General features: G+C 39.8%; 3 protein-coding genes across 6 annotated transcripts in view; all 3 read right to left on the bottom strand.

The window, feature by feature from the left end:
* Positions 1-195: 195 nt before the first annotated feature.
* On the bottom strand, positions 196-3,463 carry otos (otospiralin). The gene is made up of 4 exons (XM_044020078.1): positions 3,368-3,463; positions 3,211-3,274; positions 2,848-2,871; positions 196-697 (listed from the first exon to the last, which is right to left on the bottom strand). Exons 2-4 carry the CDS (start codon positions 3,266-3,268, stop codon positions 510-512), a joined length of 270 nt encoding a protein of 89 aa, XP_043876013.1. The 5' UTR covers positions 3,269-3,274; positions 3,368-3,463; the 3' UTR covers positions 196-509.
* A 343-nt stretch (positions 3,464-3,806) lies between these two features.
* apodb (apolipoprotein Db) lies at positions 3,807-7,749 on the bottom strand. The gene is made up of 5 exons (XM_044047660.1): positions 7,645-7,749; positions 6,672-6,790; positions 6,465-6,586; positions 5,452-5,537; positions 3,807-4,398 (listed from the first exon to the last, which is right to left on the bottom strand). Exons 2-5 carry the CDS (start codon positions 6,783-6,785, stop codon positions 4,166-4,168), a joined length of 555 nt encoding a protein of 184 aa, XP_043903595.1. The 5' UTR covers positions 6,786-6,790; positions 7,645-7,749; the 3' UTR covers positions 3,807-4,165.
* A 1,460-nt stretch (positions 7,750-9,209) lies between these two features.
* The window catches only part of LOC122757999 (rho GTPase-activating protein 21-B), an 87,077-nt gene continuing 77,464 nt past the window's right edge, over positions 9,210-18,822 (bottom strand). For all 4 annotated transcript variants that reach the window (XM_044011991.1, XM_044011812.1, XM_044011903.1 and 1 more), the window contains 6 exons: positions 18,688-18,777; positions 18,479-18,604; positions 18,345-18,386; positions 17,066-17,171; positions 13,478-13,509; positions 9,210-11,439 (listed from right to left, as the gene is read on the bottom strand). In XM_044011991.1, coding sequence (XP_043867926.1) covers positions 9,754-11,439; positions 13,478-13,509; positions 17,066-17,171; positions 18,345-18,386; positions 18,479-18,604; positions 18,688-18,777 — 2,082 coding nt within the window. In that variant the 3' untranslated portion in view covers positions 9,210-9,753. The remainder of the gene's footprint in view (positions 11,440-13,477; positions 13,510-17,065; positions 17,172-18,344; positions 18,387-18,478; positions 18,605-18,687; positions 18,778-18,822) is intronic.

The following is an 18,822-nucleotide window of genomic DNA, read 5'->3' as shown; positions in this document are numbered from 1 at the left end:
GAGTATACTGTTCGTAAAAAGTGTAAAACAGCATAATAATAGTGTGGTTCTCTTGATTTCCACATGTAGTGACATTTTGACATTTTAGACAATGAGTCACTAACGTATTCTACGAATTAGTTTTTTATATTAAATATGTTTGGGTTACTTAGTACAGAACTTCTTATAATTTAAAATTACAATGACTTGAGGCAAGACGGTTATACAGTTTAATAGAAATCGTTACATATTTGAAACATTTATTTGTTTCATATTACAGTACATGAATATGTCATACAGTATAATTCTTATTCTTCTACTTTCCTCCTTCCTACTACCTCTGGATTCTGTATGCTACAACATGAAACAGTGTTAGAAAAAAAAACACTTTAATCTTATTTAAATGCCTGAAATTTTATTTATTTAGTTTATTTTCCTGCTAACTAAGAAATACATGCATTATTTTATTATTGGAATGTAAAAGATCCTTTTCTTCACTTTCAGCCTCTTCTGATTTCTCTGCACCCTCTTCAGTGTTCGTGTCCCTGGTTGCTCTCATATCCCAGCGTGTTTCCGATGGGCTGGTGGGCAAAGAAAGTGCGTGCCATCTGGTTTATCTGGTTGTAGGCGCCGATGGATCTGAAGTATTCGATGTAGTTCCAGAAGTCAGAGGTGGAGTAAGGCCAGTAGGGCATAGCTGCTGGTTCGTCGTATGGCACTGCCGAAGCAAATCAAGACCGAGAAACAAGTTAAAGGTTGAATCCACACCAGAGCAATCGCTATGTTATAAAAAGCAAACCATTATTTATCATTTAAAGGTGCTAAATGCAAGAAATACTAAGACATAAAATTACCATGACGTGTCATCAGAGAATGAGGAAACATGGTAAACTGCAGCAAACTGTGTTTTTTTATTGTGTTTTGGTTTCTTTTGCGGCTCATAACACTTTAGCACACAGGATGCTAGCAAAGACGCGCAGAGAGAAGCTAGCTGCTAAGTGCCATAAATATTGAACAGTAACAGCCCTAAAAAGCAACTTTTGTTTGTGCATAATTAACGTCAATAGTGTTTTTAAGTCTGTGGGGAAATTGTAGTTTTTCTCTTGTATTTAGCTTAATGGTGACTAAGTTAGTTTAAATAGCAAATAACACACCACGAGAGCAAGAGTTTATGTGAAGTCATTAAGGCATTTTCTAGCAAATGGGAATACTGTTAACAATAATATGAAGAAAAAAAGGAAGGCACAGTGCCTCCTGTTAACCCGTTTAGAAAAAAACAAACCTGAAAAATAAAACAGATGGTGGGACAAAATGTGTAACTTGAACCACACTCTGTTTTAAACACTAACGGTCACTGCTATACATTCTTTGTGGACTAATCCACTCCAGAACAATGGCTGTGTTACATAAGAAGAGTTGAACTGTCATTTAATGAAGGCGTATGGTTATTTAGACATAAGTGTTAGTTCCATAAAAGCTGTGTAAAGTTCAGATTCATAATAGTTCAGTCCTTCCATTGTTGGTTCCTCGGAAATTCTTTACATAACCTTCACACAACGTGCAGATGAAAAGACATAAAGAACCCGTTTCTACTCTCAGGAGAGAGAGTGAGTGACCACACCTTCACAACAAAGCACCTTGTAACTGTTCTTTATGTTCAGTTTCACATTGTAGTTCAGAGTTTTGTTAAGTGTAACTAAACCCCTTAACCCCTTTTTTTCAGGTGAATCCAGTCTATATTAGTATCTAGTAATTCAAACTTCACATTTAAGGGTTAAGTATTGATTTCTACAAACACATGGAAAAGAGGAAAGGAATTGGGCTTGTATAATGGAGGGTCGCTGGTTCTAATCCCAGGAAGGGGGAAAGAGCTAGGGTGACATGTGACATCTACAGGTGCTACAAAGTAAAAATCTCACCCACAAAATTTAAATAAAATCATGATAAAATAAAAGCATCAGTGAACAAAAACAATATCAATTTTACAATATTATACAGAATAATGGTTGAAAATATGAACTTAAAATAAAAAAAGTGACACATGGATCTTGATTTTATATTTTTACACATTTGGCAAAAGCTTTCGTGAGGGACGGTCACCAAAGATCTAGTCCAGTTAAGTTTAATTCTGCTTATTTATAGCTAAGATTGAACTTCAAATGTTTCAACTCATAAATTGAGATTGGATATTCAAATAAAATAAATTCGGCTCAGTGAAAGGTTTTAAGTTGAAGCTACACAGACTTGAAATGTGTGGCCTCGCTCGCTGTAGGTTTGTGTTCAGATTTTGTGGGAAAAGAAAAAGACCTGAAGGTTCACACACTGAGAGCAAATCTGATAAATAAGACCATGAAGAGGAGGAGGAGGAGGAGGAGGAGGAGGGACATGTGGGTGAGGAATGTTGCAGCGAGCAATGGTTTCTTTGTGTCTTTCTTTGCTTTCAGACATAGTGATACTTTTTGTGTTTACCAGAGTAGAAGGAAATAAAGCTGCAAATCTCCAAAAAAAATGTGTCCAAAAAAGCAAAACCTCATTTCACCTCCTTCTCTTCTCCTTTTATGAGAGGTGAATCGTCTCTGTAAGTCCAGTCGCTACTGAAGAGGAATGAGAATTTACATAAACATCTCCAAATGTGATTTATATCCTTTGAATATTTAGGTATTATTTAACTGACTGCTAAACTTGCACTCAAGTGAATTTATTTTGTTGATTTTATGACCTCTTTGTTGGATTTGTTGGTTGTAAAGCCCTTTGTGCTCCATCATTTTAAATATTAAGATTATTATCCATATGTTTTGTATAAACTATACAACTGCATGTGTTTTTATGGTAAAGATGAATCTTGATGAATATTTCTGTGTACATTACCTCCTTCTGGGATGACTCTGGCCTCTGTGAGGAAGACGGAAGAGAGAAAAACAAATGAACATTCCATGGCTTTCTATGTACAAAGACAGGATTCAGGTCCTGGAAAAAGTGAAAAACCCAGAGGGGCGAAGGGAAACCGTCTCCCTCCTGAAATATTACTGCTGACCATTCAAACACAAACACACACAGTCTTCTTTGTACACGTGTAGAAGCATCAGTGTCACGTCTTTCTTTAAATAAAACATCTACACGTATCAAACCCTCTTCTTATGTCACGTTTTCACTGTTATCAATGAATCAGTGCAAGTGTAGTTCAAACCACTAAATCGAGGCAGTTATTTTTCAAGCATCAAACAATCTCACCTGAGAAGTGACACACGATGAGGCAGAGGACGAACCCGGCGCACGCCAACAGCTTCATCTTGTCCTGAGCAGCAAACGACAACAAACACGCACGTGTTGAGGAAGACTTTTGTTTTGTTGCATTTTTGTGTGCAAAATTGTGCTGATGTAAATTTACCTGTAAATAGTTTTGTGAAGCTGGTGCAGAGAAGAGCTGCTGTTCTGTTCCTCTGCTGGTCCACTGTGGTCCGTGGTCTGTGTGTGTGCGTGTTCTCTGCTGCCCCCACCCCCCCAAACCCCAAACACACACACACACCCCAAACCCCAAACACACACACACACAGGTTGGCACAACTAACCATTTAAGGACTCGCATTGACTTCCGTTAATTTGAACAGCCCAAACCAAGCGTCATCCATCAAATTAATCTAATCCAATTCCTTAGAAATGAGGTTCTGCCTCATCAGGACCAGGTTCTGTTCTCCATGGGGACTACTGGTCCCAACAAGGTCAGTGTTTATGCCAGAAAAAAGGAAAAGGAATACAAGACAACCCACACACGCACACACACACACACACACACTGTGGGATAAATGAAATAAATGAACAACAGCTGCTGAATAAAAACATCTTTAATAAACTCAGAACTAAAAAAAAGTAAGTAACTTTGTGTTAACGTTTGTTTTAACAAAATCACTGTCATATTAAAAGCATCAGGCAGCTGATTATACATTCAAAAATGAAAATTAATCTTAATTTTTTTTTTTTTTATCTTTATGGAAATAATATTCCGACAGTAATATGACTGGGAGACATACAGAGGATATACGGATATAAAAGTTAGGATATAATACTATATTATAATTCTTTGTTCCCATAACACCAATTTTACTGATTGATTTCCCCTAAAATGCAATAATTACAATAATAATAATAATAATAAAAGTAAAAACTCATGTGAGCACAGTTTCGGGGTCTAGTCGTCTTTGCAGCCCGTCTGATCCGTGGCCTTCATCCCTGAGAGGTCGATGCCCTCGTCGATGAGGACGTTTTTGGCGTGTCTCAGAGTCTGTTGAGGCAGGAAACGCGAGCGGCTGAGAACCCAGGCAAACTCAACGTGGAATATACGCAGGATGTCAGTGCAGGAGTAGACCACGGACACGCTGGTGTAGTCCGTGGTCAGGATCCAGTACGTCCCGTAGGGAGAAACTGGGAGTAAAACGAAATCACAGAAAAAGAGAGAAGAAAGTGATCATTGTAAGACGATTGATCACATTTCATAATGTGTTAATTGATTTGCGATATTTGTTCAACAGAACACGTGAGATAGAAAATGAAGCCAAATATTTTAAATTGCAGAATGTAACGTTTGTATTTCACCTAAAATACTGTTTTTTACAAGACTTTTTTCTTGGTCCGAACACCTTTAAAATGCTCCATAACTGTACACTTTTAAAAGACAATTATTGCTAACTCAAAACAGCAAAACAGAAAATAACCAGCATAACCAACATGTCAAATTAGGTCATATCTAACATAAATGCAAGTGTCATCTGCATATGGTGTGACACATCAGCAGCAAACTCTACACTCTTTCATTCTTTAGAGGGAAAATAAGGACATGAGCTTTTACGCAGATGCATGAGGACAAGACGAAATACTGATGCAACGATTTAAGACAGACGGACTCATTGTCGAAGGACATTACAAATAAAATGAGGCGGTTGCGTCATGTATCGGACGATCGTACTGTCATTCATGAGGTATGTGCACTCCTTCACCAGGATGACCTCAGATCATGTGAGTGAAGCTAGAAGAATTAAATAAAAATATCTCCTATGACTTTGTCAGCCCACAGGATTTGATATTTGAATGATTAAAACAGTTAAACTTATTTAACAACCTTTTAACTGGCCTTTGACACTCAGGTTAAAATTATACATAAGGGTTTCAGTTTTATTTATATTTAATTTGCATCTTGGTATAGGACCAATTTTATTAAAAAAAAAGGTGTTTACTTCTGGCACCTCCGGGTTATTTTTAGATATAGGAGAATATCGTCTGCATAGCATGTGATTTTATGTTCCCCCTTTATTTATTCTAATTCCCTCAATTTTGTTATTTTGTCTGATGTATTGGGGCATATATAAATGCATATATAAATGGGTGAAGAGGAGAAATGTCATATCACACCAAACCAGGAGATAATGACAGATATATATATAAAAAAATATAGGCTAAAAGGCAAAGAATTTTTCTTACAAAATGAGAAGCTGACGCCAAGTTGGGCAGGTTCTCTGATGTCGGGGACAATCGCTGTCCCCTCGATCGGTCTCATTTTGCCCTTACTGAAACAGACAAAGAAAGAAAAACACAATCCACTTGTTCACGTGTACATGTCTACAGTTACATGACTTTGGAGTGCCACGCCTACGACACTTGTATAAGCTGTTTTTTTGTCAGGTGGAAATTCCACCCTTGACACATTTGACTCCACTCCAAGTTGTGTGCTATATGATTTTTTTTTAAACTTTCATATTAATGCTATTTACTTTGATGCAAACATGTTTTATATCTTTGCTTTTGGCAAAGGTTACCTCACTGCTTTGAAGCTGCCGTGCACTATTTTGATTTTATACATACATACATACGTACAAATACAGGATGTACCGTACACTGCAAAAACGACCCTACTATTTTCTTGTCTTAAAACATATTTGCTAGTCTGGAATACTTAAAACAAGGGGAAAAACTTGGCCAAAATGTAAGAAATTCTTCATTTTCTTGATTAATCTGATTTTAAGAGTTTACAGCTCAGAATTGCTCATATTTGCACTCACACACTAATCAGTGATAGAGAATTTTACATTTTGATTTTAACAGGAGTGGAGATCACAATACGATTATCGATATATACTTGCGCCACGATACCAATAATATCACAATACGACAATTCTGCGATCGTCAACATATTGCGAGACAATCATATACATTGCGATATCTGTCTAAGTAAAGAAAACCAAGTGTAGGATTAAAAACGCCCTCTTCTTCAGCCAGGTAACTTCCACCCAAGCAGCGCCATCGTGAGGAGACATGAAGTAGTGACGCTCGGCGAGTCAAACTGGCAGGGACTGTTTACTTTAGACCTTTAAATTAAATCTGTATTTTGTCCCACCCCTCATCCTCAATACACACCAGAAGTGAAAATGTGCGTAACTTAAGAATATTTGTCTTTTTAGGTAAATAAAATAAAAACAAGACGTTATTTTACTCACTAGAACTCACGGTTCAGCACCTGGATGGTTCCGTCCTCCCTCAGGGCGTAGTTTGCTTCGATACACTTTCCTTTTTCAAAGGAGGCCGGAAGCTTCTCAATCTCATACCAGCGACCCAAATACTGTAAACACAGAAAACACACGTACATCAGTGCTTTGTGTGTGTTTGTGTCAGTTCACTGTGTGTGTGTGTGTGTGTGTGTTTACCTGTGGCAGGTTGAAGTTGGGCTGTACTTTGGGAGTGGGACACGGACCCCAGCGATAAGTCTGTGCCGACACCAGAGGAACCAGCAGCAGGAGGAGGAGATTCAGGGTGGCCATTTTCCCTTCAACATTATATTTTAAAAACTTGTATACAGTAGTATAATGTACCAAATATGGACAGTACGACAGTGTAACTACACTTATAATGCTACAACGTCAGTAGTTTAGTCCTGTACCCACAATATTACTCTTTTTACTGTTGATTTAATTTTATTGTAATGGAGCTTGTAAAACAAAAAAAAAAAACTGGTGTGCCAATTTGTGGAGATAAATACACAACTTTGACATTATATAAATTCTTGTTTACCTGGAAACAACCATTAAAAAATAGTTATATGATATATATTTGTGATGTTGATTTGGATTAACTGTGGTTTTTGTATCTGCGAGTAGTTCCATGTAACTCTGTGCTGACTAATCTCTAAAATCATTGTCGTGCGGACGCTGCGTTCCTGACATTATTCACATTTCATCTTGTATTGTTCCTTTAGAAATGTAAACATAGCATAGAAAAAAAAGCATAGAAAAAAATACATATATGTATATATAAATATAGATGTCTATATATATATATACACATGTAAACATTATTCACCTTTAGTCTCTTCTTTACAAGTCACACACACACGTTACCACACCTGTTCTGCTGGTTTCACATAACACTTACACAGCACCCACGTACAGACCAGCTTCAAGTGTTTTTCAAACAAAAGCACCAAGAAAAAGCCGTTTCATTTTAAAGATACACATGTCAGTTAGGATAAATGACTCATTTATCTGAATAAAAATGTACATTTCTAAAACCTCAGACGATGAAACCACATGGAAAAACAGGTTAATTAATCAGAGAGTGATTCTCTCACCTGCTGCTGTTTAGTCATAATAATAATAAACGAATAACAAAAGTATGTCTCACCTCAGGTGTATGGAGGGTAGAAAGTGCCCGGTGTTAAGTCTGAGGCTGCAGCTCAGTGTGTGTGTGTGTGTGTGTGTGAAAAGCTGGAAACTGACTGACTGGCAGTTTGTATTGCATTGTGTTTTTGCTGAGTCATTGCAAGAGCACGACACCAGGCGACTCATTATCAGGTAATTGTCATCATGTGCATGCACACACACACACACACTTATTCATTCAGTTTCTGACTGTACTAACTTAGTGCACACTTTCATTTATTTCATTTTCTGACTGTACTTACTTAGTGCATACTTTTATTTATTTTATTTATTATTTATTTGATTTATTTACTTCATCGTCAACAATTGATATTAAATTAAATATTATTAGGCATGAATTGGGGAGTTCAGTTTTGCAAGTTATGTTTATATTTTCTGTTGTCATCATGTAACTGATGACAAAAGTGATTCTAAAATAATAAAATAATATGTGTATTAGCCAGTGTAGTTCCTGATTTTAACCACTAAGTAGCGCCAAAGCAAAAGTATTGAAAATGATAATTCATTTCAACAACAGAATCCAATGTAGACTTTATAAGAATACAACTTCATCTTATGATATTATTCATGTACTTGTATGTAGTGTACATGAGAAGAATAACACAATATCTAAATATCTAAATATATGAAAAATACAAATCCTTTAGTCTGCTTTAACTTTGATTTTTTTTTTTTTATCCCAATAGAAAATTCAGATTGAACCAGAATGATATACTTTAAAACATAATACATGGGTGTCATTTGTCACTATATCTATTTTTATTCTATACCTTTAGGGGGTGCTGCAGATTTTTATAATGTGAATATTTACTTTTGAAAAAAGAAGAAACGTTACTGAGAGCCGATAGTGATCTTCACTTCACTGATGGAATATTAAATAACCAGAGAAAACAGACAGACAGAGAATCTAATAAAGATTATTTATTTCCAGTGTTTGTTGAGGGAGGCCATTGCACCAATGTTCTGCCGTACACAGACGAGATGTTCGGGGAACAAACATTGTCTCATGCAGTTTCAACCATAACTTTATCCTTCATTTCTTTTCTTCCTTTTTTCTATTTAACTCCTTTTTCTCCCAGGTTTTAAAAGCGCTCATGCATTTGAACTGCACATGAAAAACAGAAAGAGAGGGAAGAAGAAGCAAACGTGGAACAAAAAAAACAAACAGACACCAACATTCATTTGAATTTAACCAAACAAAACAAAACAGAAATGGGAATGCCTGTGAAACATTTTCCAAATTATCGCTGATTCTGTCGACTGTTGGTGATTTGAAAACAGATTTAAAAACAAAGAGGCACTTTGAGATAAAAAATATGTGTAAAAACTTCATTTTTTTGGACTACTGTCTAACTTGACAAAGTTTTGGAAATAAAAAAACTACTGTACCAAGCATTACATACTGCAGTAACAGTACTTTCTTATTGTTTTTCAGTCTTTATTTGATAAAATTATAATAATCATAATAACAACCTTCCAGTCACAACAGCCAGATATGGCTGTTATGACTGTGTTGTGAAACCCCCACCACAAACTTCCCACAGCACGCAGCTCAGAAAGCAATGACAGACACAAACTTCAAGTACAGGCAAAATTTAAAAAAAAAAAATACAAACAAACAAAAACATTGGTGACAAAATTGTCACAAGCACAACTAGTGTTAGTCCAAAAATGGAGCGAGTAATACATTCTTCATACCGTTTATAATCGGAAGAACCATAATTTCTTAATAGAGAGGTTTCCTCCTCGGTAAATTACCGTTTTTGTCCACTTCTGTCCCGCTAACGTCTCACGTCAACAACAGAGTCACACATTCTCGCATTAGTAGGGATCGGATATTCCGCAGGACGTCGTAAAAATGTTCCAGTATGGATCCGAGAAGTCTGCGTCAGCGGAAACTTTCTCTTCAGCATAATTCCAGTAACAATCATGTAAGCCTATATACACAGTCTGTACAATAGATACATAAAGTATACTTCTGTAGAAAAAAATATTGTGCAGTAACCTTCGCGAAAAATGACCACAACATTCGTACATTTTTTTTTTCTCGCATTCACTCCATGTCGTCGTTTCACAGATACTGGTAGAACCGCGAGCGGACGACTTGCGCTCCAGAGAGTTTGTGTGGGTGAGTGTCGCCCCCTAGCGAGGCTTTGTTTTTGCCCTGTGGCCCACTTCCGTTGACGTGCTCCCCTGCTGGCGGTGGTGCCGGCGGTGCGCCTTGGGTCGGGGAAGGCGGAGGTATTTCAGGAGCGACCGCCTGAGTTTCCGCGTGGTCCTCCTCGGGGACGGCTTTTGGTGCGACACTCAATTCCGAGAGTCTGCACCGCTCTTTGGAGATCCAGTCCTGGACCGAGAAATCCTCGGAGGAGCACCGGGGTTTGATGTGGTCCAGAGTGGACAGATCCACCACCTGGTCGACCCCGCCTTTCTCCCTCCAGTCGTTAATGACCACAAGCTCTGCAAAGTCTCTCTGCCCGCCCATGGTGTGCCGCCGCCGGATGCTCTTCTTCTTACCGCGAGCTTCTGGAGTTCGGTTCTTCTGCGTGAACATATCATCGGCGGACGTTCGTAACCGGCACTTGAACCTCTCTGTGATCTTAAGGTGCCAGGCCGGCTCCTGACGCTCCGACTCGCTGCGTGATGACGAACTGAGGCTGCTTGTGGACCGACCTTTCTTCATCACCTCAAGCACTCGAGACAACCGCGTGGAAGACTCCGCCCTGCCTGTGCTTCGCTCCGTGCTCCCAGCCACACCCTCCATCGACGACTCGCTGTCCGTTTTCTGTCTCAGGGACCACCTTCTGGAGAGGGTGTCGCACTCGATCATCCTGTGTGTCGGGAAAAGACGGCGTGCTTCGAGTTTGGGCGTGGTGTTCCCCTCAGGTGCACCACTACCACCCCCACCACCTCTGGCTTCAGGCTTGTCCTGGTTTTGCTCCGGACAGGGTGTGGACTGACTGTTTCCACCTCCTGGAGCAAAAACCGGGAAGTCACTCTCACTGTCCGTTTCCATTGGTCGTCCCTCGCTGATGAGCTCGCTGCGTTCATCGTCTGCCTCCTCCCCGCCCTGCAGCTCTGGGCTGAGTGCGCTGGACTCTGCTCCAGTCAGGAACGTAATGGAGGACGTGGTGGAGTAGTCCGAGGTGATAGAACTTACTTCTGCGCCAGCAGACGCCCCAGCACCTGCTCCCACCCCCATACCTGCTCCTGCAGGCAGGTCAGGTGACGCTCCTGTGATCCACTTTTTTGGTCTTGACCGTGGCACTGACGCTCCGGAGCTCATGGTCCCGAGATCTGACGTGTTTTCATCCAACTGAGACGGAGGATCTGACAGTGAGGACTTTCCCTGAGGAGCAGTTTGGTAGTTGATGTTCGGAGAACCAGAGATCTTTGGGGATGGTGAGGGGGACGGTGACGAGTGCCTGGTTGGAATCTTCTCCTTTAGGAATAAAGAGTTCCTGTGGTCCCTCTTGGCTTTCGGCGTCAGCTCCACAGTCTTCCCGTTCTCCTTCCTCTCCTCAGCCCGACCCTGCTGCTTCGCGTTGGTGCCTGGGCAAGTCTCGCACTGTGCCTCAAGCTGGAGATGATGGTTCTGCTTCTGGCCAGAGATCTCCTTCTTGGGGAACACAGTGTCTAGATCATCATCCGAGCTGCTGGGCTGCGGCTTCTCCTTTGACTTCTTTCTTTTGCGGTTGGCTGCAGCAAAGATGGAGGAGACCAGGAGGTCTCGGTCCTTCCCTGAGCCCCAGGAACCCTGAGAGTGAAAAAGAACAAGGAAGCCAAAGTGAGGATTTTTGATGCTGGAAATGAAGAGGGAGCGCCACAGAGAAACCACTTCACCCCTGTCTGGAGACATAAACCTGTTCTCCAGCTGCTCCCATGAAGCACCACAAAAAGTGGACAGAGAGAAGAACATTAGCAAGTTTTCATTAAAGGGGGAGCAAATAATTGTTGTTTCCATGCTTGAGTCAAAGCAGCAGTAGCAGCAACAGCAGCAGCAACATTAGCATCGGCAGTAGCAGGATGAACCTGAAGCTCTGGCACCATGTGGTGATAAAACAGAAGAGAAGCAGCCACGAATCAGCAGCACAGTGATGGAAGGAAGCTGCTTCTGCTCATCACATGATCATTTTAGTCAAGTATCAGGTCAGAGATAAAATAAATGGTTCGATTATATCCACAGAAAAGATCGTTTCACACAAAATACAAAAAATTTCTTTTCTTACTTTGCCTCCATTTGCTCAGGTTTTTTAAGATAATATGACAGAATATGGCCATTAAAGCTGTAGTATGTAACTTTTAGACACACACAAATGCATGTTGGACAACGCAACTCATTGTCAAATGAGTTCAGCTCGGCTGTGTTTCTCAGTGTGTTGCCCAGTGACATTTCTGGGGCTGCACACAGGAAGTGATTTATTCAATGTCAAGATAGACAGAGGCAATGGCGACACTGATCTAGTAAAGTGAGACAGCTGCAAACAGGTTGGAGTTTGACTGAAAACACAAAAAAACTGTTTCAGAATTGAATTCTTCTGAATTATGTAAAACTAATTTTACATAATTCTTGTTCAGGAACACCTAACAGAGGCAGAATAATAACCACTAACAACAAAAGTTATGCACTGCAGCTTTAATTCTGCTCCCAAATTTAACAGATGCTTCCCGAGCCAAGTAGAATTTGCATTATCCTGTGAAAAGGTCACATGAGCCGTTTCTCAATCCAGGGTCTGGATCCCCCCGAGTGTGCAACCCGGGGAGGAGATGACTCCGTCCACTGTCCACTCAGGAGGAGACAGAAGCCCTGTGCTGTGTCAAATGAGATGATCTAACTCTTCTTCTTCTATTAAATTCCATCAGGATGTACACCAAGAGGCTAAACACTGCCCTCTACAGTTCAAAGTCCTGAATCACAGTTGTCCTGAGTGTTGATTTAAGCTCTAATCAGCCAAAAAAATCCCCAAAAATCTGGTATATTTATTTACACATATCTGATGTAAGTTGTAGAAGTAATAGTAGTAGCATTTAATGATTTTTTTGTGTTTAAAAAAATCTAATAAACCAGTTTATTAGTTTTGAGATTTGTTAGTTTTGATGGAGCCTCCTAATATTATGTTTGTAAATATTTCATGTAATACTGGAGTAAATGTGATGTGAAATAAATTAATTCTACAACAATGGTTTATTAAAGAAGAGGTTTCTTAATGCTTCTCTTTAATCCACAAAAAATATACAGGATATAAATTGAATAATACGAAGTATAATCTGAATTTACTTGGATTTTAAATGATATCTAATTAAATCATGAGTATACCTTATTTTTTCAATGTTCTTATTTTGGAGTTTATTTTATTGTTTATTTTTTGGGGGGATTTGTGTTTGGTTTTCAATTATCCAGACTTTTTTGTACAGAGACACAGCTGGAGTGTTGATTTCATCTTTGAATTCTGCTTATTATTGTTGGCTGATTTGTTTTTAGAATACTTATTGTATTTTTTAATGTAGTATTTGGATTTATTTATCTATAACTCTACTTCTAGTGTTTCCTCAGCTCTTTTTCCATGTAGGATTGTGCATACATGTCACTGCACACATAACCTTGTGTAGCAGAAACAATGAGTAAGAGAAGGTTTCGTCATCGTAATTTTGGGTGAAATCAACCTTTAAACTGCTAATCTGATCCTGATCTTGACTCGGTAGGTGCAGGCGATCGTTGCCGCTCACCTACCTCCCTTCAATCCTACACAAGCTGAGAGTGTCGCCACTGGACACACACACACACACACACTCACCTTTGATTTAGCCGAATCACTGGTCGGTGAATCTGGAAAAAAAAGAGAGAGAAATGATGACTTTTTTAACAACAACACGTGAAAAATGATTCAAGGTAGAAGAGCGTGTTGATGAGAAGGAGCGGGGAAAAGACAGTGGGAAACGGTTTCATGCGGCACACGACGGATACACATGAGCTGGACGTTACACTCAGGTCCACCTCTAGAGGGCGGCAGAGACCTGAACATGGGAGTTTATGAGTGACGCTGAGTGCAACCAGAGCCATGAACTCATGAAAACACAACAAACACGGTCAACATGTGCCATGCAACACAAACATGTGCAAACCCAACTGTCACATTTACGGACGAGAACATCTGAAAACCACACACAGGTGAAAAAATGTGAATATACAATACTCCTCACTCGATCTGTTTTTATTCATCCTCTCGTGGAGAAAGACAATGTTTTTTCCAGCTGTTTTCATTTTTCTTGCGCAGCATTTTTTGGTGAATTTCCTCACCGCGTGAAGCAACACTTAATCCTCCAGTTTGTGGTTTTGCTTGGACGTTGAACAGCGAGTGACACACACTCCTCTGTCAGACTGTTTTAAGTGAGTGTTGCAAGGAGAGGACGAAAAATGTTCACTGTCTCAACTCCTCAAGGGTACAAAACCCCCCAAAAAACAACATAACTCTCGTTTATTTATTGTCCATTGTTTCTTGGGCTGATAATAATCTCATGATCTCAGGAATTACTTTCTTTTAAAATAAGAACTTTGTGACTGGAGTCGGGCCTGGACTCCAGGCTAACTATGGCTAACACTAGCTGTGTTAGTCCTAGTTAGCAATATTACTCGAGATGATATTTCCCTCACACAAACAGCGTAAGACAACAAGTGAAATTAACAGCGGCAGCATGTTTTTGCTAGTGACTCAAGTGGCAGCCATCTTAGAATCCAAAGTCCGGGGTTTGTGAGGTTGCTCCGACCTGAGCTATATATATTACCTTTATATACTGTATATTACTGTTTATATACTATAGTATGTTTATATACTGTATATTACTGTTTATATACTATAGTACCGTTTATATACTGTATATTACTGTTTATATACTATAGTACCGTTTATATACTGTATATTACTGTTTATATACTGTATATTACTGTTTATATACTGTATATTACTGTTTATATACTGTATATCTGTGTTTAATGAAGTAAGTCTTGCATATAGTGACACAAATGTAAAGATTTCTATGTTTGCTGCATATAATTATTTTTTTTCTCTTTATGAGTTCAAGTAAAATTCATTTTCAATAGGTTGTGAATCTCTCGTGTTTCTATTTTCTTGGTTAAATGAAAGTATTTTTCTGATTCCGATACGAGGACGAAAACAAATTTACATTTCCACTGAAATTAGAACAATAAAAAAATAGATTAGATAAATAAATTTAGCAGATACCCAACCACGAGGACAGACTGCGCACAGATCACAGTGGCACTGGTCAAGCGGTATGTGGAGGTGACATGAGATGCCATGACAACAGTGACAACGAACGACAACAGCTATGGAAGGAAACCAAAAATATAAATAAATAAATGAGTAAATGAGAAGTGACGGGGGTCACAGAGGGGCTACTACATGGACTACATGAGAAAGAGAGTGTCAGTGTGAAAGAAAAAAGCCTATAATCTGTGTATAATCCTGCTTTTTCTCATTGAGAATTTCCTTTTTTGTGTGTTTTTGTTGGTTTCTTTTGTGTGACATAGCCAAGCCCCCCTATACACCCCATACAATACAGATGACGGGCAATATGCAGGTGCACGCGGGGGTGCAACGTAGAAACCATACCGTGCCGTCTCTCCTGTTGTTGTTGCGAGCTTGTAGGACAGTGAGGAGAGACAGCGGAGAGAGACAGCCTTTGAGACAGTAGCACCGGCCTGTGTCAGATAAACCCACAACACAGCACAGTCTCCTGTTTTTCTTTTCTTTTACCCTCTTTATCATCGCCTTCCTTCCTCTCTGTCTGTGTTCGTGCTTAACAGAACTGCGGGTTCCTGCAGACTAGGCAGCTACACTGCGGGCAACAATCCTCCTTCTTCCTACAGTTCCAGCTGTCCATGGCGGACACTATAGAGTCCATCAGTGACATCACGGCGTGACAGACTCCTCCTCCCACTTGGCCTGTGTCAAGATCAGTATGTGTGAATGCTGTGGAAAGCCTTTAGGACACCCGACAGAGCCTCACTAGAGACAGAGGAATCACAGGTCGCCTTTCACTGTAAAAAAAACATCTCTTCTCTGATGTGGGGAAAGAACATGGACGTGTTAGTGCAACAGTCAGCAGGAGGAGGGGAAAAGAAAGTGCGGAGAGGGAAGTGGCACAGCCCGGAGAGCAAGTATCAAGAGGTCTATTAAAGCTGCAGTAAGTGATGTCTTTGTTAGGGTGACTCCCTGTCTGTTGCTGCGTTTTGATGAAGGAACAGCATTTATTTTGATTTTGTGGCTGTAGAATTGTCAGAAAATGTTCCATGAGTGAGTGCTTCTGCCCCTTTTTTCCAAGAACTTTCCATATCTTTCAGTTATTCAACTGTTCAACTGGAATTACGGTACTGAGACGCTGACGTCACAAACATGTGATGCACTGGTGAATCTCGCTTGTTCTGCAGACGTTCTAAGGGCTACCGGAATGACAAGAACATGGGCGCAAAGCTCTACTTATCCGCTTTTCAGTAATCTTCTAGATATGGTCTAGGAGTTAGGGCAGGAAGAAGTAAGCATGCCAAATCCTTACGATATTGTAAATGGAGGGTTTTATTTACCATTTTTTCATAACTTCATACTACATCACAACTAGGGCTGTCACTTTTTCAAAAGTTGTCCTCCTTTGTCACAGCAAAACAACTTAACATCACCCTTTTCTTCTTCTCTTGATGCAACAAAGAGGACACGGATGCAGGCAGAGCTGTGCTCACAGTGTCCTCTGCTGGACAATTTGGTAATTAGTTCCCACACTCAGAAGCACCTGTGGAACTGTGTATTTTTCAAACTACAATAGGATTTTATGGATCGAGTTTGAAATTTCCTACCCAAGTTTGAAGTGGGAAAGTTTATGGATTGATTTTGTGCTCCAGTGATTTTGGACTGTGTCAAACTTCAACAGATTAGCGAGCATTGTATTGGCTAATCCTGAAAACAGGCTGTAGGAATATATATGTTAGAAAAAGGTTTCTTTTAGATTTAATTGTCCTGAGAGTGAAAATAACAAAAAAAGATCACTAACAGCAGCTTTAATCTGTTAGTGAAGATTTTTGGGGAAAAGTTTCACTGAAAGCAAAAAGCAAAAAAAAAAAAACGTGACAATTTTTTTGCTTCCTCTAAATGACGCAAATAAATTTTCGGCTCATTTGTGTCTCGCAGCAACAGCTGAAGAAGCAAAAAAAGGCAGGAAAAGCTTGGCCTTAGGGAAGAAGCAGAGACATCTGTCGCGAGTTAAAACACCGCCGCCGGCGTGTCTTTGAGCACAGCACACAGCAGCAACAGGGCAGAGGGAAAAGGTTAGAAACCCACCATGGGGTCATTCTGCCAACGGCAGCGCGTTACCTGATACTTCACCCTGCGACGCCGCCGTGCGGCCGATGTTGGGGAGCAGGTGGTCGATGTTGGGGACGGGCTGAGACTCCACAGCGCTGTCCTCGTGGGACACAGTCTACGGGGACACAAATGTAGAGCGGTTATCCACCGCGTTTGACCAGTGCAGTCAGAATAAATATGTAGTTTGGGCACATTTATGAATTACGTATCCCAAAGATTTGGTCTAAAAAACGGGTGAAACATTTATGTTAAAAGCAAAAATGCACTGAAATTAATTTATGTAACAGTAATAAGAGGAGACTATTAAATATATCCCATCTTTTGTGATAAAATTATTCAGTAGATATCATTAATTATTACATTTTCACACAACTTCTTCACATTTGATTTAAAATGCCATATTTTTTGATTATTTGTTGTGTGAATGAATAAATAAAAATGGTCCAACACATAAAAACACCACAAGCACAGGACATTTGATTAAATATAGGATGTGAAATAAAACCGAGAGTATTTATTAAACTATTACTGACAGTTAAAAAATAGTCTTCACTTGTATCTGTTAACCAAAAGCAAATAATAATAATAATAATAATAGTAATATCAATAATAATAATAATACTGATACTGATAATGATGATGTAGACGTGTTGAGGGTTGGTCTCATGTGTCATGTATGACGTTTTTTGGCAATCAGTCAATGTATGGCGAAGTTTCAGGGCACTTCCTGTTTTGTTGGCGAATGGTCGAAAGTCGCCAAAATTTCCCAATGGTTGCCGTGGCCACGCCCTTTTGAACCCTTTTCGCAAAACCTTTCCAGTAACTTCTTGCCTTTTATGTGTTTGGTACAAACTGATGCGGTTTTTAATGTTGGTACGATAATCGTGCTCAGGCTAGCTTGTTCATTTACGAAAGCATGTGCAAATCGCCAAGATGGGCGCCAAAAATTCAAAATAGCCCACTTCCTGTTGAGTTGAGGCCATCAACTTTTTTGTTCGTCTTGGGCTGTAACAACTTCCCACCAAGTTTCAGGAAATTCGGTGGAACTCAATTTTGGCTTGGTGTGCTAACCACTAAGATGGACTACAAAATTCAACATGGCCCACTTCCTGTTGAGTTGAGGCCTTGGTCCCAACTGACTTTCTTGTTTGTCTTAGGTTATAACAAGTTCCCACCAAGTTTTTGGTGCAACTTCATTTATGGCTTGCTCCATCCACGTTTCACCTATTCTAAATTTTGGCCGACCTTTAAAGTGACAGTACAAAATTCTAGAATGTTAAATACCCACCACTGGATCTCCGTTTCCATCTTCCGTGAAAAACCAGTCGTACTAAAAGTAAAAACAAAAACATGAAGAATTATGTTTTTTTTGTTTTATATTCGAGAATCACGATCTAATGCATGTAAAGATCCACTACGCACGTTCTGAATGAGGGTCTCCACGATCTTGTACTGGTCCGGCATGTGGGTCACCATGTGGGTCATGTTGTCCTCGGTGGTGCGGACCAGAGTGGGACCAAAGACGATGGCCAGGTTCCTTGGCTCCATCTAAAGACACAATGTTCAGTCACTCTCAGTCACTTCTGATTCCACAATTAAAACTAATGAAAGGAAAATAATGAAGTTTTTACCTTATTCTTCTCCGAGTTTTCCGCCACAGTTTTCAGATGAGCCGAAAGAAACTTGAGGGTCTCGTAGTGATGATCTGGCAGCTCGTGGAGCTGTCAAGAGTTATTAAATGTCATTTTTCTGTGTGATTAAAGACT

This window comes from Solea senegalensis, linkage group LG1 (genome assembly GCF_019176455.1).
Source record: "Solea senegalensis isolate Sse05_10M linkage group LG1, IFAPA_SoseM_1, whole genome shotgun sequence".
NCBI lineage: Eukaryota > Metazoa > Chordata > Actinopteri > Pleuronectiformes > Soleidae > Solea > Solea senegalensis.
The sequence above is the reverse complement of the archived record's forward strand: the minus strand, read 5'-3'. Positions and strand labels throughout refer to the sequence as shown.